Source organism: Pseudochaenichthys georgianus, chromosome 17, assembly GCF_902827115.2.
Source record: "Pseudochaenichthys georgianus chromosome 17, fPseGeo1.2, whole genome shotgun sequence".
NCBI classification, from domain to species: domain Eukaryota; kingdom Metazoa; phylum Chordata; class Actinopteri; order Perciformes; family Channichthyidae; genus Pseudochaenichthys; species Pseudochaenichthys georgianus.
The window spans coordinates 2998610-3012867 of record NC_047519.1 but is presented as its reverse complement, the minus strand read 5'-3'; the positions used below and the strand labels follow the sequence as shown (position 1 = coordinate 3012867).

The following is a 14258-nucleotide window of genomic DNA, read 5'->3' as shown; positions in this document are numbered from 1 at the left end:
CCCCCCACTCTTCTTACGGCCCCTACACACTGCAGCGTGCGTTGAAGCTTGCCGGTGGGCGTGTCTGACGCTCGACCAACAACCAATCACATGAATCTCCCGCCCCGGACACACAAGCAGCGGTTTGGTTGGCTAGAGCTTGTACTGGCTTATGATTGGATTGGCTGACGCTTCCGTCGAAGCTTCAAAAGTAGAACATTGCTCTACTTTTGAAGCGAGCAACGCGAATGCAGTTGGGTGAAGCGTCAGCGCACGCTGCTGTGTGTAAGGGCCGTTACTGCTCCAGAAAGAGTGCACAGTGCGACTGTGTAGGGTTGGGCTGGGTGTCCTACTGTAGCCCGTCAGCTGGATGCTGGTTACCTGGGTATAGCGAGGCCGTGCGAGACCCCCCCCCGCTCCCTGCGGTGCCGCTCCTCTCTCTCCAGGGTCAGCCGGATCTCTCTCTCCACGGCGCTCTCCGGCTCCTCCATCGGGCTGCGGTACGACACGTCGTCCAGGCCCGAGTCCTCTGAACTGGGGGACAGGGTGTGGGCCAGGGGGGGCTCCCTGGGGACTGGGGCCGGATGGATCTCCCTTTGTCAGGACAGGAGAAAACACAGCTTAGGATAAGATGATCGTAAAATAAAAGACCATTTCTGCCGCAGGGGAGACCCCTCCATGTTAAGGTTAAGGTGAAACACGTTTCCCCACTGCATCTGGCAGAATCTCATGTGTTGTGTATCAGCTTGTTCCAGCTGTTCATTGAAATCAGGCTTACATCAGTTTGAAATGTCACACTTAGTGATCAGTATTCAAAGATGTAGGGTAAAGAGAAACCTGATTTGTGAGTTGATATAAGCAATCAAGGTCACATCCCATCCACTGATGCTAATCTGTGTCCTACATTACACTGATTTGGGGACAATGACATGAGAGGATTCCTGTCTAGTCTTGTTGTTAACAAGCAGTAACCTGCATTCTCTATAATGTCCTGCAGGGGGCAACACCTGTCTGCAGAAAGAAGTTAAGACAAAATGAACCTACTGTACTTCTCACTTACCTTAGTAAACACTTTCCTATGAGTACAAGGTTTCACTCTCAATTGTTAAGTCTTCTTCAAAGCAGTATTTTCATTTGGTAAATGATGTTCCCATTTATATTAAATAAACAAAAGAGCGGGGTATGTGTTACCTTGTGATTGACAGGTTATTACCAAGTTGGAGTCCTTTTTGGGCGCTATCTGTGTTTTTCACAGTTTGTGTTTTTTGAAAATAGCTCTATCATTTCTCACCTGTGTTTGAGTCGGGGGCTGCGTGTGGGGGGGTACAGTGATGTGTGGGTGCCCTGGAAGCTCCCCTGGGCTCTGAGCCCTGGTTTGGGGATCGGCTGACCTTTGACCTCTTTCTCCATATTCCTCCACTGCTGCCGGGCCAACAGGAAGTCCACATGCTCGTTGGAGACATTTTCACTGTGGCTCTCCATCCGGACACAGAAGTCTGCAGGAACCTGAAGGGGAGGTTCAGATGAGATTAAAACACACATAGGAGAATACCATAAAAGAACATTTGAATGCATTACTACTCGTAACTACTGCTAGTAGCCTACACAGATGAAATGTAGTCCATTCACCAAATGGTTCATTGACAACTTCCTTCTTTAGATTCCACCTTGTCTGCAGGTTAGCATGATCGCCATTCCAAACCAAGTAGTTGCGAGTGACATTGGGTTATTAAACCATCCAACAGGAAGTCTGCATTCATCCTGACTCAACCAGCATGTATTATTGCGACTACAACTTGAAGGTTACATTGTTTTGTTTTTTTTCAATTAAAATTAAATATATCTGACATGTGGATTTGTTTTGACATTTTTGAATTGTTACATTGGCTATGGTAAAAACCAAGCAGCGAATAAACATCAAATAACAAGAAGAGTTTACAGAAAAAGAAACGTCATCATTACGCATCAACAATAATATTATTTCATTTATTTGTTTTCTAAATGTTCTGATACAAACCTATGGTTATAAAAAGTTACGACAGTTCCTCATTCTGCCGAAGAGAGGGAAGTGAAGCGCAAACATGCTGCTGTTTTAAAGAAGGAGCCTCATTCAGACGTTTCACTGCAGGGTGAGGGGGTCACTGGAACCCATGCAGGTGGTGTATGAGGAGGTCTGTACGGTGGCCCACAGGTGCACACGTGTTACAACGGCCCAAAACAGTGTTTTGTATTTGCAGCGTTTTGTTTACGCTTTTAGTAAACACTGCACATGTTTCATCAAGTTGGCGAATGTTTTCCAAATGCTGAGCATATGATGCCACGTTTTTAAAGATGTGTCTTCATTTGCATGTCTTTTGGCACATTAGGGTGAATCAGTTTTGAAAGTGCAGTGCGTTTCCCCAGAACCAAGTGTGTTGGGCCATTGTAGCACAGATCAGCCACCGTAGGTTTGGTTACAGGTAAGTTAATAAACTGCATTTGGCTGTTGTTCCAAGTAAAAATCCCCCTCCCCAATCTCCATCTTGGAAACAGAGATGTAAACACCTTGCCTATAATACCGAGCGATTCAAGTATCCTTCAGCGTTGATATTTGCAGGCACTCTGCAGCATGTCAATTGGACGCACTTCATGGAAATGCATCAGATACCTGGAGGGAATCCTTTCCCCTGCAGGTCCTCCTTCGCCCTCTGACGCAGAGGCCCAGCCTTGATCAGCCGCTATCTCCCTTAAGGAGGGGCTGCCCTAGCATGTTGTTGTTGTTACCAGTTTGTGAGCGGGCAGCTCTCGGTCAGAGATAGTTATTGTTGTGGGACACCTGGAACACATCCTTCTCGGGGCGTAGATGACCCCGAGCCATAAGAGACAACAAATGTGATTCAGTGTCCCTCAGCTGTTTAGTCTATTGAAGAATGTTCTTATTACACTCTGAACTAGTTCAAACCTGGAGCTACAGGAGGGCTCTTCAGAATTGATTGTGGCATCTCAACCGTGTGGTCAGACCGTTGTAACAACCGGTGTTTATGTGACCGGTAGTCACTCACGGTAACGCCCACCCAGCCAGTGATTCGCTGTTGGTTGGCGCCTCCATTTCCCTTTCCCCCTATTTAGTTAGACGGAGCCGGAAGGGAAAGGGGTGTGTGCAGCAAGAGGGATCGGCGGAGCAACACGCTCATCTGTTAGCAACCAGCAGTTAGGTCGTTTAAAGTCCGTACCGTTTGTCTGATCCACCGTCATCCGGCATCCGGCATCATACCCTTGCTTCACGTTCCTGGATTATTGTGTACAAAGCTGAAAGGAGCCGCTCATCTCACAAAACCTTAAAAACCAGGACTGGATTGCTAAAACCGACTGACATTCTCCTGTGGTAATTGACTGTTTTATTTATTTTGAAGGACACCCGGAGTGGAACGTTTTGGATTTAACATTGAACTGTGGGAAGACGAATTGTTTGGGGGGGGGGGGTATTCAAAAATACACTTACTATTTGTGATTATGATTTTGAGTTGTGTCCTTTCTTATATTTTAATGTCATTCAATGTTGGGTGTTTACAGTGAGATGTATACACCTTTGTGCAGATTTCCAAAAACTGACTGACTAGCCAAATGTGAAACGTCAGGAGAGAGACCTGACTCGCACCCCAGATAACCTAAATAAGTAAACTGTCACACCGTGACCCGTGACATGTCTTGTGAATTCTCCGGTCGAAGCTCCAAATAAACCGTCAGTGTTTGCCATCAAAGCTCCAGCTCTCCATCGTGTCTCTTTGAGTCCTGACTCCTATTGCTTCAGAAGTTTCCCCCACAATACCATCATTTTCCACGGCTGTATAAAGGTCCTACTCTAAGTGCACTGCCTCTGCACATAATGATGTGCTGCAGCATTACCTGAAGTTTACCTTCAACCATCAAATCTTCTGTGGGAGTATTGCAACTTCAATAAAAGATGTCTTACCTTCCTGTCAGGGTCTATGGAGCTGGCAGTGGAGTTGACAGAAGGAGTCCGCATGAAAACATCTCTCCCCAAGCTCCTCTGCTCCTCATCATCATTCCTCCTCTGCTCCTCATCATCATTCCTCCTCTCCTCCTCTTCCTCCTCTCTCTGCACCTCTGTTACACTCTCTACTTCTGCCTCATAGCCTTTCTCCTCTTCCATGCTTTCTCCATCATGAACCTCTGCATCTGCTTCTTCCTGGTTAGTGACATCACAGGGCGTGGAGCCAGCCCATTGGTCCTCCCCTGCGTCGCTGTCCGAGTACACGACAGCCAGCTCAGCTTGGAGGCAGTCGCTAAGGTCATCTCTGTTGTCGGGGTCGTGACCCCAGGTGTCTAAAAGATCAAGGGTGGCCGTCATGGGCTTTGATGCTGAAGGACTGAAGAAGTCCTTCATCTCAACTGTGTCTCCTCTTCCTCCATCTTCTCTCTCTGTGTCTCCTCTTCCTCCATCTTCTCTCTCTGTGTCTCCTCTTCCTCCATCTTCTCTCTCTGTGTCTCCTCTTCCTCCATCTTCTCTCTCTGTGTCTCCTCTTCCTCCATCTTCTCTCTCTGTGTCTCCTCTTCCTCCATCTTCTCTCTCTGTGTCTCCTCTTCCTCCATCTTCCCTCTCTGTGTCTCCTCTTCCTCCATCTTCTCTCTCTGTGTCTCCTCTTCCTCCATCTTCCCTCTCTGTGTCTCCTCTTCCTCCATCTTCCCTCTCTGTGTCTCCTCTTCCTCCATCTTCTCTCTCTGTGTCTCCTCTACCTTCATCTGTCCTCTCTGTTTCTCCTGTCCCTTCTTCCTTTCCTTCTGCGTCTCCTCTTCCTCCATATTCTTCCTCCTCTCCTTTTGTCTCTGTGTCTTCATCTCCTTCTCCTGTGTGCCATCCCTTCTGCTCTCCTATCTCAAAAACAAGGTAATCACACTCTTCATCTTCATTTATTTTTCCATTTTCTTTCTCTGCAGCCTCTTCCTCATCCTGCTCATCTGTGATTGGCTGCTGCCCCCCATGGAGCACTTCCTGGCTGTGCCAGCTAGCCAAGTTTTCTGTCTCCATGTCTGTTAGCGGTGGTGATGAGCTGATCTCCATGGTATCTGAACGTGTTGGCTCTATAGGAGAGGGAGAGTCGGTTATAGGGTTATTGTTGCTGGAGCTACCTAGCTCAGCTGGTGTCCTCCTTAGCCCAGCTGATGCTCTCTGTGGACACAAACAATATTTCATTTGAAACCTCATTACTTAATAAATGTGTGAATACTAATCATTGTAATAATTATCTGGATATTCTTGGTTAGTATTATATGGAAGTCCATAACTGTCAGAAAAATAACAACATAAAAAAAATGAAAATAATCAAGCAATCAGATTTTATTTATGTAGCCCATTATCGCAAATTACAAATGTGCCTAAAGGGGATTAACACAATTATTTCGAAATGGACATATAAATATGACCATGGTGAAAAGAATGTAACTACTTTTACTCATGTTGTATTTAAAGAGAACATATTCTGCTAACGTTCAGGTGTATATCAGTATGTACTAGTGTCTCTACTGTGACGTGTTTTAATGCTTTAATGTTCAAAAAGCTCTTTATTGTTCTCATACTGTCTGTGCTGCAGCACCTCTTTTCACCCTCTGTCTGAAACCAGAGCCCAGTCTGCTCTGATTGGTTAGCTGGCCGGCTCTGTTGTGACTGGTCAACCGCTTAGAGACGTCCCGCGGCTTAGCCTATTACAATGTGTTGGAGCCAGTGGCGTCGCCTTGCCTGGGCATTCGGGGCTTGCGCCCCGAATGTTTTTTCGGAAAATTCTCCCTCAATAACATAATACATTAACCGTGCTTTACCTGAACCTCATCATGACACTGAGAGGACGGCAGGATTGTAATTTCCCGTGCTCAGTGAATACAACAGAGGCAAGACACCAGACCAATCAGAGAGTTGCATTATGGAAATACAGTACAAGTACTTCTGGGTCTACCTACATGTTTGAGCACCCTCTGTGAAACGTCAAGCTACCCCACAGCACCCCAAAAGAAAATCTCTGGCGCCGCCACTGAGGGCTAAGCCCCGAATGTTTCCAGGTCCAGGAAACGCCCCTGGTTGGAGCGCTAGAGAATAGAATCATGGGTGTTACATAATCATGTCATTATACATCTAAGCATAATAGGACCTCTTTACATGTACTGTAAGTATGAGTTTCAGCTGCTTGTACTTTATCTAAGAATTGTAATACCATACAGTTTAGATGCCAATATTGGAATGTTTTACTCCACTACATTTATCTGACTGCTTCAGATTAATCGCTCATTCAAAATGCAAATAAACGAATAAATAAACATTAACATATATTAACAGGTTATAAGGTCCAGCAGCAATATATATATATATATATATATATAATTAAAATGTGTTCCACCTTTACCAGCTGGTATAAACACATTTATGCATCAATAATCATAATCCATTCATTTAATAAATATGATTCTGAAAGGACCATTGTGTATAATAAGTAATTTTACTTTTGGTACTTTAATTATAATTTGATCCAATACTTTAGTACTTTTATTTAAGTTAGATTTTGAATCCAAGAATCCAATTTACTTGTAACACAGTATTTTTACAATTGAGTATTGCTACTCTAGTTAATTCAAAAGTCTGAGTACTTATTCCACTTCTGGAGTTATGAGATAAGAAAAAAGCAAAAGAAATCTTGATGTTGAGTCAAAACTATAAGACACTTAGGTAAAATTCAGACGTAGCAAGACAAACTTTTTAAAATAACATTTTTTAATTATTAGATTAAGATGATTTTTGATTATATTTAATCTAAAAAGTATATACATATATATATATATATATTAGTGCTGTCAAAATTATCGCGTTAACGGCGGTAATCAATTTTTTGAATTAATTGCGTTAAAATATTTAACGCATTTGCAGAATGGCCCGCCCCATACGTGCCACCAGTGGCAGCGCCAGGGTATGGCTGGGGTAGGCTACACCCAGACCAAGAAATGGCTTAGCCCCACCATGAAAAATGATGTTAAAGTAAGCAAAATAAAGTCTGCCAACTCGCGCGGAGTAAATTGCACAGACAGCAGTTAGTAAGATTGATTTCAGTAGCCACGGTTTTGAAAACTTTTGTCACGTAGTGATCGTCTTCTCAATAGAACATCTTTGATAACGGCGTGGTGTTGTTGCAGGAAGTCCCGACGGAGAATACTTTTGCTGTAGTACAGGGGTGCACATAACTGGTACGCAGGTTATGTGGTAATCTGAAATGCGTACCGTCACTTGTGTCACAAAGCGCATTTGCGTACCGACGTACTTGTTAAGCTTTTCCAGAAGGCGGTTAGATCACCGGACGACAGAGTCGGTCTCCGTGTGCACAGACAGGGCTGCTGTTAACGTCGGTCTGTATAACGGACTTGTGCCAAAACTACGCCAACCGGCTGCGGAGGGAGACTCCCCCCCCTTCACTGGAGAACTGCGCTAAAACAGCTGATCACAACGTTCACACTCTGTGGTCACGAAGTACTCCACTAGCCCCCCCCCCCCCCCTCTGTCGACTTTCCTGAAGTACTCCCCCGTTGATAGAAATCAACACGTAATGAATTAAGACCCCACGGTTTGATGATTGATAGGTGTGTGGGTTGTCTTTCATTTTGACACGCAGAAAAATGTTATAATAAACATAGATACTGTGTTAAATGGATATATCCGCCTGCTTTCATTTATCTTTCCATTCCCACAACAATATACATAAATAAATGGCATATTTTGGACTTAGTTCGAATGGTGATTAATCATGATTAATTAATTTTTAAGCTGTGATTAATCTGATTAAAAATTGTAATCGTTTGACAGCCCTAATATATATATATATATATATATATATATATATATTAGGACTGTCAGTCGATTAAAATAGTTAATCGCAAATTAATCGCACATTTTTAATCTGTTCTAAATGTATTTTAGAGGAATATGTTTCAAGTTTTTAATACTCTTATCAACATACGTGTGTGTGTGTGTGTGTGTGTGTGTGTGTGTGTGTGTGTGTGTGTGTGTGTGTGTGTGTGTGTGTGTGTGTGTGTGTGTGTGTGTGTGTGTGTGTGTGTGTGTGTGTGTGTGTGTGTGTGTGTGTGTGTGTGTGTGTGTGTGTGTGTGTGTGTGTGTGTGTGTGTGTGTGTGTGTGTGTGTGATGGATCGTTGGAGCTATGTACAACTCAAGGCATATGCTCGAATGGGAGCTGCCTGGACGCTGCAATCATGTTGCACTATCTGTGCTGAGTGTGCTGACTTCTCCTACAATGTCCCGCTGTCTGCTTCCTGCATCAAGTCAAGTGCTCGGCGCAGTTGTGGCGAAATGTCGCTCCTCCGTTTTCATTTAAACAGCTCCTTCTATCCGTTAGCGCAGCCAGCTAGCACCAGATGCTAACAACAACAATGCACGTAAGGTCTCTCTCTCGCTCGCTCGGGCCACACATACACACACCCTCCCGGTCCTCCCGATGGCCAGTCGGTGCCTGCCGGTGAGCGTGGAAGTGTGGTCTGCCACAAGCGGGCGGCAGGAGCGGGGCTGTCAGCATCAGCGTGTTGATGGTATTTTAAACTCGATGCGCTCTGAAACTACGGGGCGGCCGAGGGAAAAAAATACACATGCGTTAATCGCGTTAAAATAATTAGTGGCGTTAATTTTTTTTTGCGTTAACGCGTTATTAACACGTTAACTTGACAGCCCTAATATATATATATTGTTGAGATCTTCATATTAGGTTGAATAATTCAAACGAAACTTAGTTATAATCAAATATAGTCAATTATATTCTTATATAACCCCCATGTTATGATTTTCTATATTTACAGTATAAACAAAACACAAGTGCTTTGTTAAGTTGAGTGTAATAGGCCGCAAGGTGAACCTCGAAAAGTCCTTTAGAAAAGAAATCCCGCTCCACAGAAGTGGAACTACATAATCTTTAGTTCATAAAAAAGAACGAGTCATGCTTATCCACCAAAAAAAAGTTTGTCGCTAAAATTCCTGTCAATTCTTCTAGGCACGTAATTATTGGCTGAACTAGTCCCTTCAAAGCGTAATAATATCTTGGTCAAAAGTAGTGCCACGGTTCGTCACGTGATCGTGCTAAACCAATTGGGTAGCTGCATGTTGTCAACAGAAGTGAAAGATGGTTACATGGTTACGCTAAACCAGACCAAATGGATTCTAAACAGTGCTGTATGCTTGTTTTATGTCATGTTTTGTCATATGTCTTAATACATCACTAAGTCCGAGGTATTTGCGTTATATACGCGGTATTTGTGCGAGGTTTTACTATCTGGGAACAGAGTTGACCATCGAATCAACATTGGCTAGCAGCGTTTATCAGCCAACTCCAGCTCCAACAACATTCCTGGGGCCTGTACTACGTAGCTGGTTCAACCTAACCTGGATATGTTTGAGTTAGCCAGTTGGCCTAATCCAAAACATACGCGCTGTCGCTAAACGGTACTACGACGCGGGTTATCAAGTGGATCGCTCAAGCCAGCCGTGTCCTATCTAGTTAGGTACGCGTTCACATGAAAGGGGTGGTATTTGGAGCCTTCGACCAATCACAAACATGGAGAAGCATACTGACAGCGCAGCGTCATAGGCTACTTCCTGAATGAAAAGTCAACTATAATATTAGACATATGAAGAAGTTAAACTTTAAACATCCATGACTTAAACACTTTATCCACGATAAAAGCCACAGAGCTGCACCTGCAAGGTGAATATAGCTGGTAAAAGAAAAAGTGTTTGAATGCATACATTAACAGGTTTATGATATCACTGCCCCGTCTAAAACACGAGTGGATCTGACTTTAATTACATTTGTCTCGAGTGTTTCCTCAACTTAATGTGTTGCTTAAAATAATACTTCTGCATCCAGTATGTGACACTGTGAGTGTTGCACGGCCAGATACGGCTCAGCTGACTCAGATAAGAAAATATGTGATACATTATGAAGTGATATGCCGCGGACTGTACTTAATGTTACTCTGATCCGGTTACTTATGTTGTGACAGATATGTAAGTAAGCTTTCTTAACGCTAATGTTATAATAGTCAGATTGCTCTGAAGATGGAGGTGATATTCTATTCACGTTCACACAGTCGGTGATTTTTGCCGGCCGTCTTTCCTGCAACGGCAGCTTTTCTGTGTTTCCTTTCTCCTGTGATATGACTTGATCGCTTTAAACCCAGCACACTGAGCTCTGATTGGTCAGCAGGCAGTGCTTTCACTGAGTTGAGCTCTTAGCCTGCAACCTAACCTGGTCCCGACCAGGTTAGCCGCTAAGCATAAGTTACCATGGAGATCTAGCCTGCTAAAAAGAGAACCAGCTTCGTAGGACCGGAAAGCCGGAGTTTTCCCTGAATTTAGCCGGCTAAGCGAAAATCCTGCTTCGTAGTATACCCCCCGGACTACCATGTTCGCATCGCTAGGTTCATTGGCTGAGCTTGTGGATTATTCCATTAGACTGAGGATTTTTTGTCTGTCTGTCTGTTGTTATTGTTACCCTGTACACGTTAAATGCACTCTTAAAATAAACATGACTTGATTTCATACATAGCTGCGTCCAAGAAGAAGGTTAACCTTGTTATGTTAAGTAATTTAGATCAATAAAATGCAGTACTTATACCAATGACCATTGATTCATTTATGTACTCATTCATCATATAATAATTTGATGAATTACATTATTATTATTATTATTATTATTATTATTATTATAGATTATTATTATAGATATATATAGATTATTATTATAGATATATATATATATGTATATATATATATATATAGATTATTATTATAGATATACTATATATAAGTATATATATATATTATTATTATTATTATAGATATATAGATTATTATTATAGATATATATAATATATATATATATATTATTATTATTATTATAGATTATTAATATAGATATATATAATATATATATATATATTATATTATTATTATTATTATTATTATTATTGTAATATGATAATATTGTATTTGCAACTTCAAAATCAATGCCACTGTCATGGAGGGTCTGTTGATGTTGTTGAAGACCTGCAGTGTGATATTGGTAAAATAATCAACCTTTTCGTGCTTCACAGACGTAATATGCATGTAACAATGTTTGTGTGTTGATAATTTTGACTTTTTGAGACTTTCTGGTGCGTTTTCCTCGTCCCCGCTACTCGATGAAATCATGGCGGTCGCCATTTTTTCCAAATCAGTTTGTTGATACCGGTATATGCAGCTACCCAATTGGTGTAGCGCGATCACGTGACGGACCGTGGCACTACTTTTGACCAAGATATTATTACGCTTTGAAGGGACTAGTTCAGCCAATAATTACGTGCCTAGAAGAATTGACAGGAATTTTAGCGACGAACTTTTTTTTGGTGGATAAGCATGACTCGTTCTTTTTTATGAACTAAAGATTGTGTAGTTCCACTTCTGTGGAGCGGGATGAAACGATAACAGGGTTCACCTTATGGCCTATAAGGCCTGTAATGGTTTATGGGTGTCACTGATAAGAGAAGAGGCAGTTTCTTCTCTCTCCCCTCACAGCAGTACACCGGGAGGGGGGCTCCTGACTTAAGGAGAAATACATTGAGGCCCCAAAAAGGTGGTTATGTCATAGCCGAGAATAATATTTTGCAAGTCCTGCAGAGTGGGGGTCATGACCTTTTTACACAAACATGGGAAGGTGTGTCTTATGCCATAGCCATAGAATATGTCTGGTCATGTCCAGTCCTGTACATCAGAGGCCATGCCCAGTTTCCACAAATATGGGTATGGAGGAGGTGTCTTTAGGTTTTTCTATCCTGTTTTTGAGCATAAAGACACTGGCGGAGAGGGAGCAAACTAGAGAGAGAGGGGGGGGGGGTTCCCCTGGTATACTCTCTCCTGGTAAGCTCTCGCCCTGGAGAGCTGGGTTTTCGCCTCGGTAAGGTTCTCTCAAACTTGGTAACTATTGCTTAAATCTCTGTGGATTGAATGCTGAGTGAATGGTTGGATGAAAGTTTTTAAAACTAGGATTTCTAACCGATCATTCTGGGGAGCTGGCCTCTTAAATGTATCGGACTATAGGTTGTGAATGTTAGAACCTTCGATCCTTCTGGGTTCTGTCGGAATTCAAACTTATAATTTTAAGGGGATTTCTAACCGATCATTCTGGGGAGCTGACCACTTAATGTATCGGAAGGTTGTGAATGTTAGGGTGCATTCACACCTAATAGTCCACTTCTCTGGTGCGCACCAGACCACAGTTTGTTACATTGTTTCATTTTTCAGAAGGTTCGGTTTGCGTTCACACGGGCAAAACTCAAACGGACTATAAACTATAAACTAGGGCTGTCAATTTAACGCGTTAATAACGCGTTAACGCAAAAAACATTAACGCCACTAATTATTTTAACGCGATTAACGCATGTGTATTTTTTTTCCTCGGCCGCCCCGTACTTTCAGAGCGCATCGAGTTTAAAATACCAACTACAAGCTGATGCTGACAGCCCCGCTGATGCTGACAGCCCAGCTCCTGCCGCCCGCTTGTGGCAGAGCACACTTCCACGCTCACCGGCAGGCACCGACTGGCCATCGGGAGGACCGGGAGGGTGTGTGTATGTGTGGCCCGAGCGAGCGAGAGAGAGACCTGACGTGCATTGTTGTTGTTAGCATCTGGTGCTAGCTAGCTGCGCTAACGGATATAAGGAGCTGTTTAAATGAAAACAGAGGAGCGACATTTCGCCACAACTGCGCCGAGCACTTGACTTGATGCAGGAAGCAGACAGTGGGACATTGTACGAACAGTCAGCACACTCAACACGGATAATGCGCGCAACATGATTGCAGCGTCCAGGCAGCTCCCGTTCGAGCATATGCCTTGAGTTGCACATAGCTCCAACCATCCATCACACACACACACACACACACCCACACACACACACACATCGTATTATTGTACGAGAGAGGTTCCAGGTTGAATTGAGGTGGATATTTGTAATGTTCAGAGGTTGTTGTGTTTAATATTCATGAGAATATTTGTCATTCAAATGATAATAAACATTTGCATAAAGCATATTTGTCCACTCATATGTTGATAAGAGTATTACAAATTTGAAAGATATTCCTCTAAGGTACATTTAGAACAGATAAAAAATGTGCGATTAATTTGCGATTAATCGCGATTAACTATTTTAATCGACTGACAGCCCTACTTTAAACCCCTAGCCCTACATTGGTCAGACATTAAGGGGGTAAAAACGCAAATCCCGGCAATTTCTTCCGGAGCCTCCGCCATGGAGCCTCCGCCATGGAGCATCGGCGCTTTCGGCAGGTTATTCTCATGCTGCTGTTAATCTGGAGATCAACAGACACTAGCGGCCCGTGCATATGATTATATAATCAGACAACGTCCGTTAAAAAACATTATAACATAATGAGAGACGTTCTGCAGTAAGAACGAAGAAGTTCTTAATTTTATGTAGTTGACGGAGCATTTGTACTTTACACGACACTGTTCAACACAATTCTGCTTCACTCTTTAACTAAACAACCGCGGATGTCTTGAAAGACTCTTTCGCTAAAGATTTTTGAAGACATCCGCATTCTTGTGACACGTAAATACTACGCTTCCTATGTTTTGGTGCGGACTGCGTTCACACCAGCAATTAACCGCTCCAGAGTTCGCAAGCAAGCGCTCCGAGACCACCTATTTTAGCGGACCAGAGTCTGGTTGTTTAGTTCACTTAAGAGGTCTCGGACTGTGTTCACACCGACCCAAACGAACCGCACCAAGCGGCTAAACGCACCAGGGTTCGATTCAACCGGACTATAAAAGGCTGGTGTTAATGCACCCTTAGAACCTTCGATCCCTCTGGGTTCTGTCGGAAAACTTTTAATGTGTGAACTATGAATTAAGGTTTTAGATTAGAAAATAACCCCAGCATGATATGTTTAGTATGATAATAATGTTGTAACGAGAGAAGGTAAAAACCCTGTATTAGTTTGGACGTATTTTTCTTCAAATAAACTGATCCCACCTTTTGGACTGGGACAACTTAAAAGACATCTGCGCTCTCCTCTCCTGCTTCAAAGGTAAGATTGCACCCTGCCACACTCACACTTAGGCAGGGCCACACCTCATTTACTGATATCAAAATCCTTCGGGATCGCTTAAACAGATCAAGAGAGTCGTCTGAATTGAAACAGCAGTTAATTGAAACTGGTTCTTCAAGAGTTAATAGAGGTGAG

The 14258-nt window shown here is 43.0% G+C and overlaps 1 protein-coding gene across 6 annotated transcripts in view; it reads right to left on the bottom strand.

The window, feature by feature from the left end:
- Positions 1-14258, bottom strand: part of LOC117461804 (cyclic nucleotide-gated channel beta-1-like) — a 60637-nt gene that overhangs the window by 14911 nt on the left and 31468 nt on the right. For 4 of the 6 annotated variants that reach the window (XM_071206340.1, XM_071206337.1, XM_034103765.2 and 1 more), the window contains exons 2-4: positions 3932-5149; positions 1271-1485; positions 361-573 (exon numbers count right to left, since the gene is read on the bottom strand). In XM_071206340.1, the coding sequence (XP_071062441.1) occupies positions 361-573; positions 1271-1485; positions 3932-5041 (1538 nt within the window). In that variant the 5' untranslated portion in view covers positions 5042-5149. The remainder of the gene's footprint in view (positions 1-360; positions 574-1270; positions 1486-3931; positions 5150-14258) is intronic. The other 2 variants (XM_034103763.2, XM_071206338.1) reach the window with 1 other exon arrangement.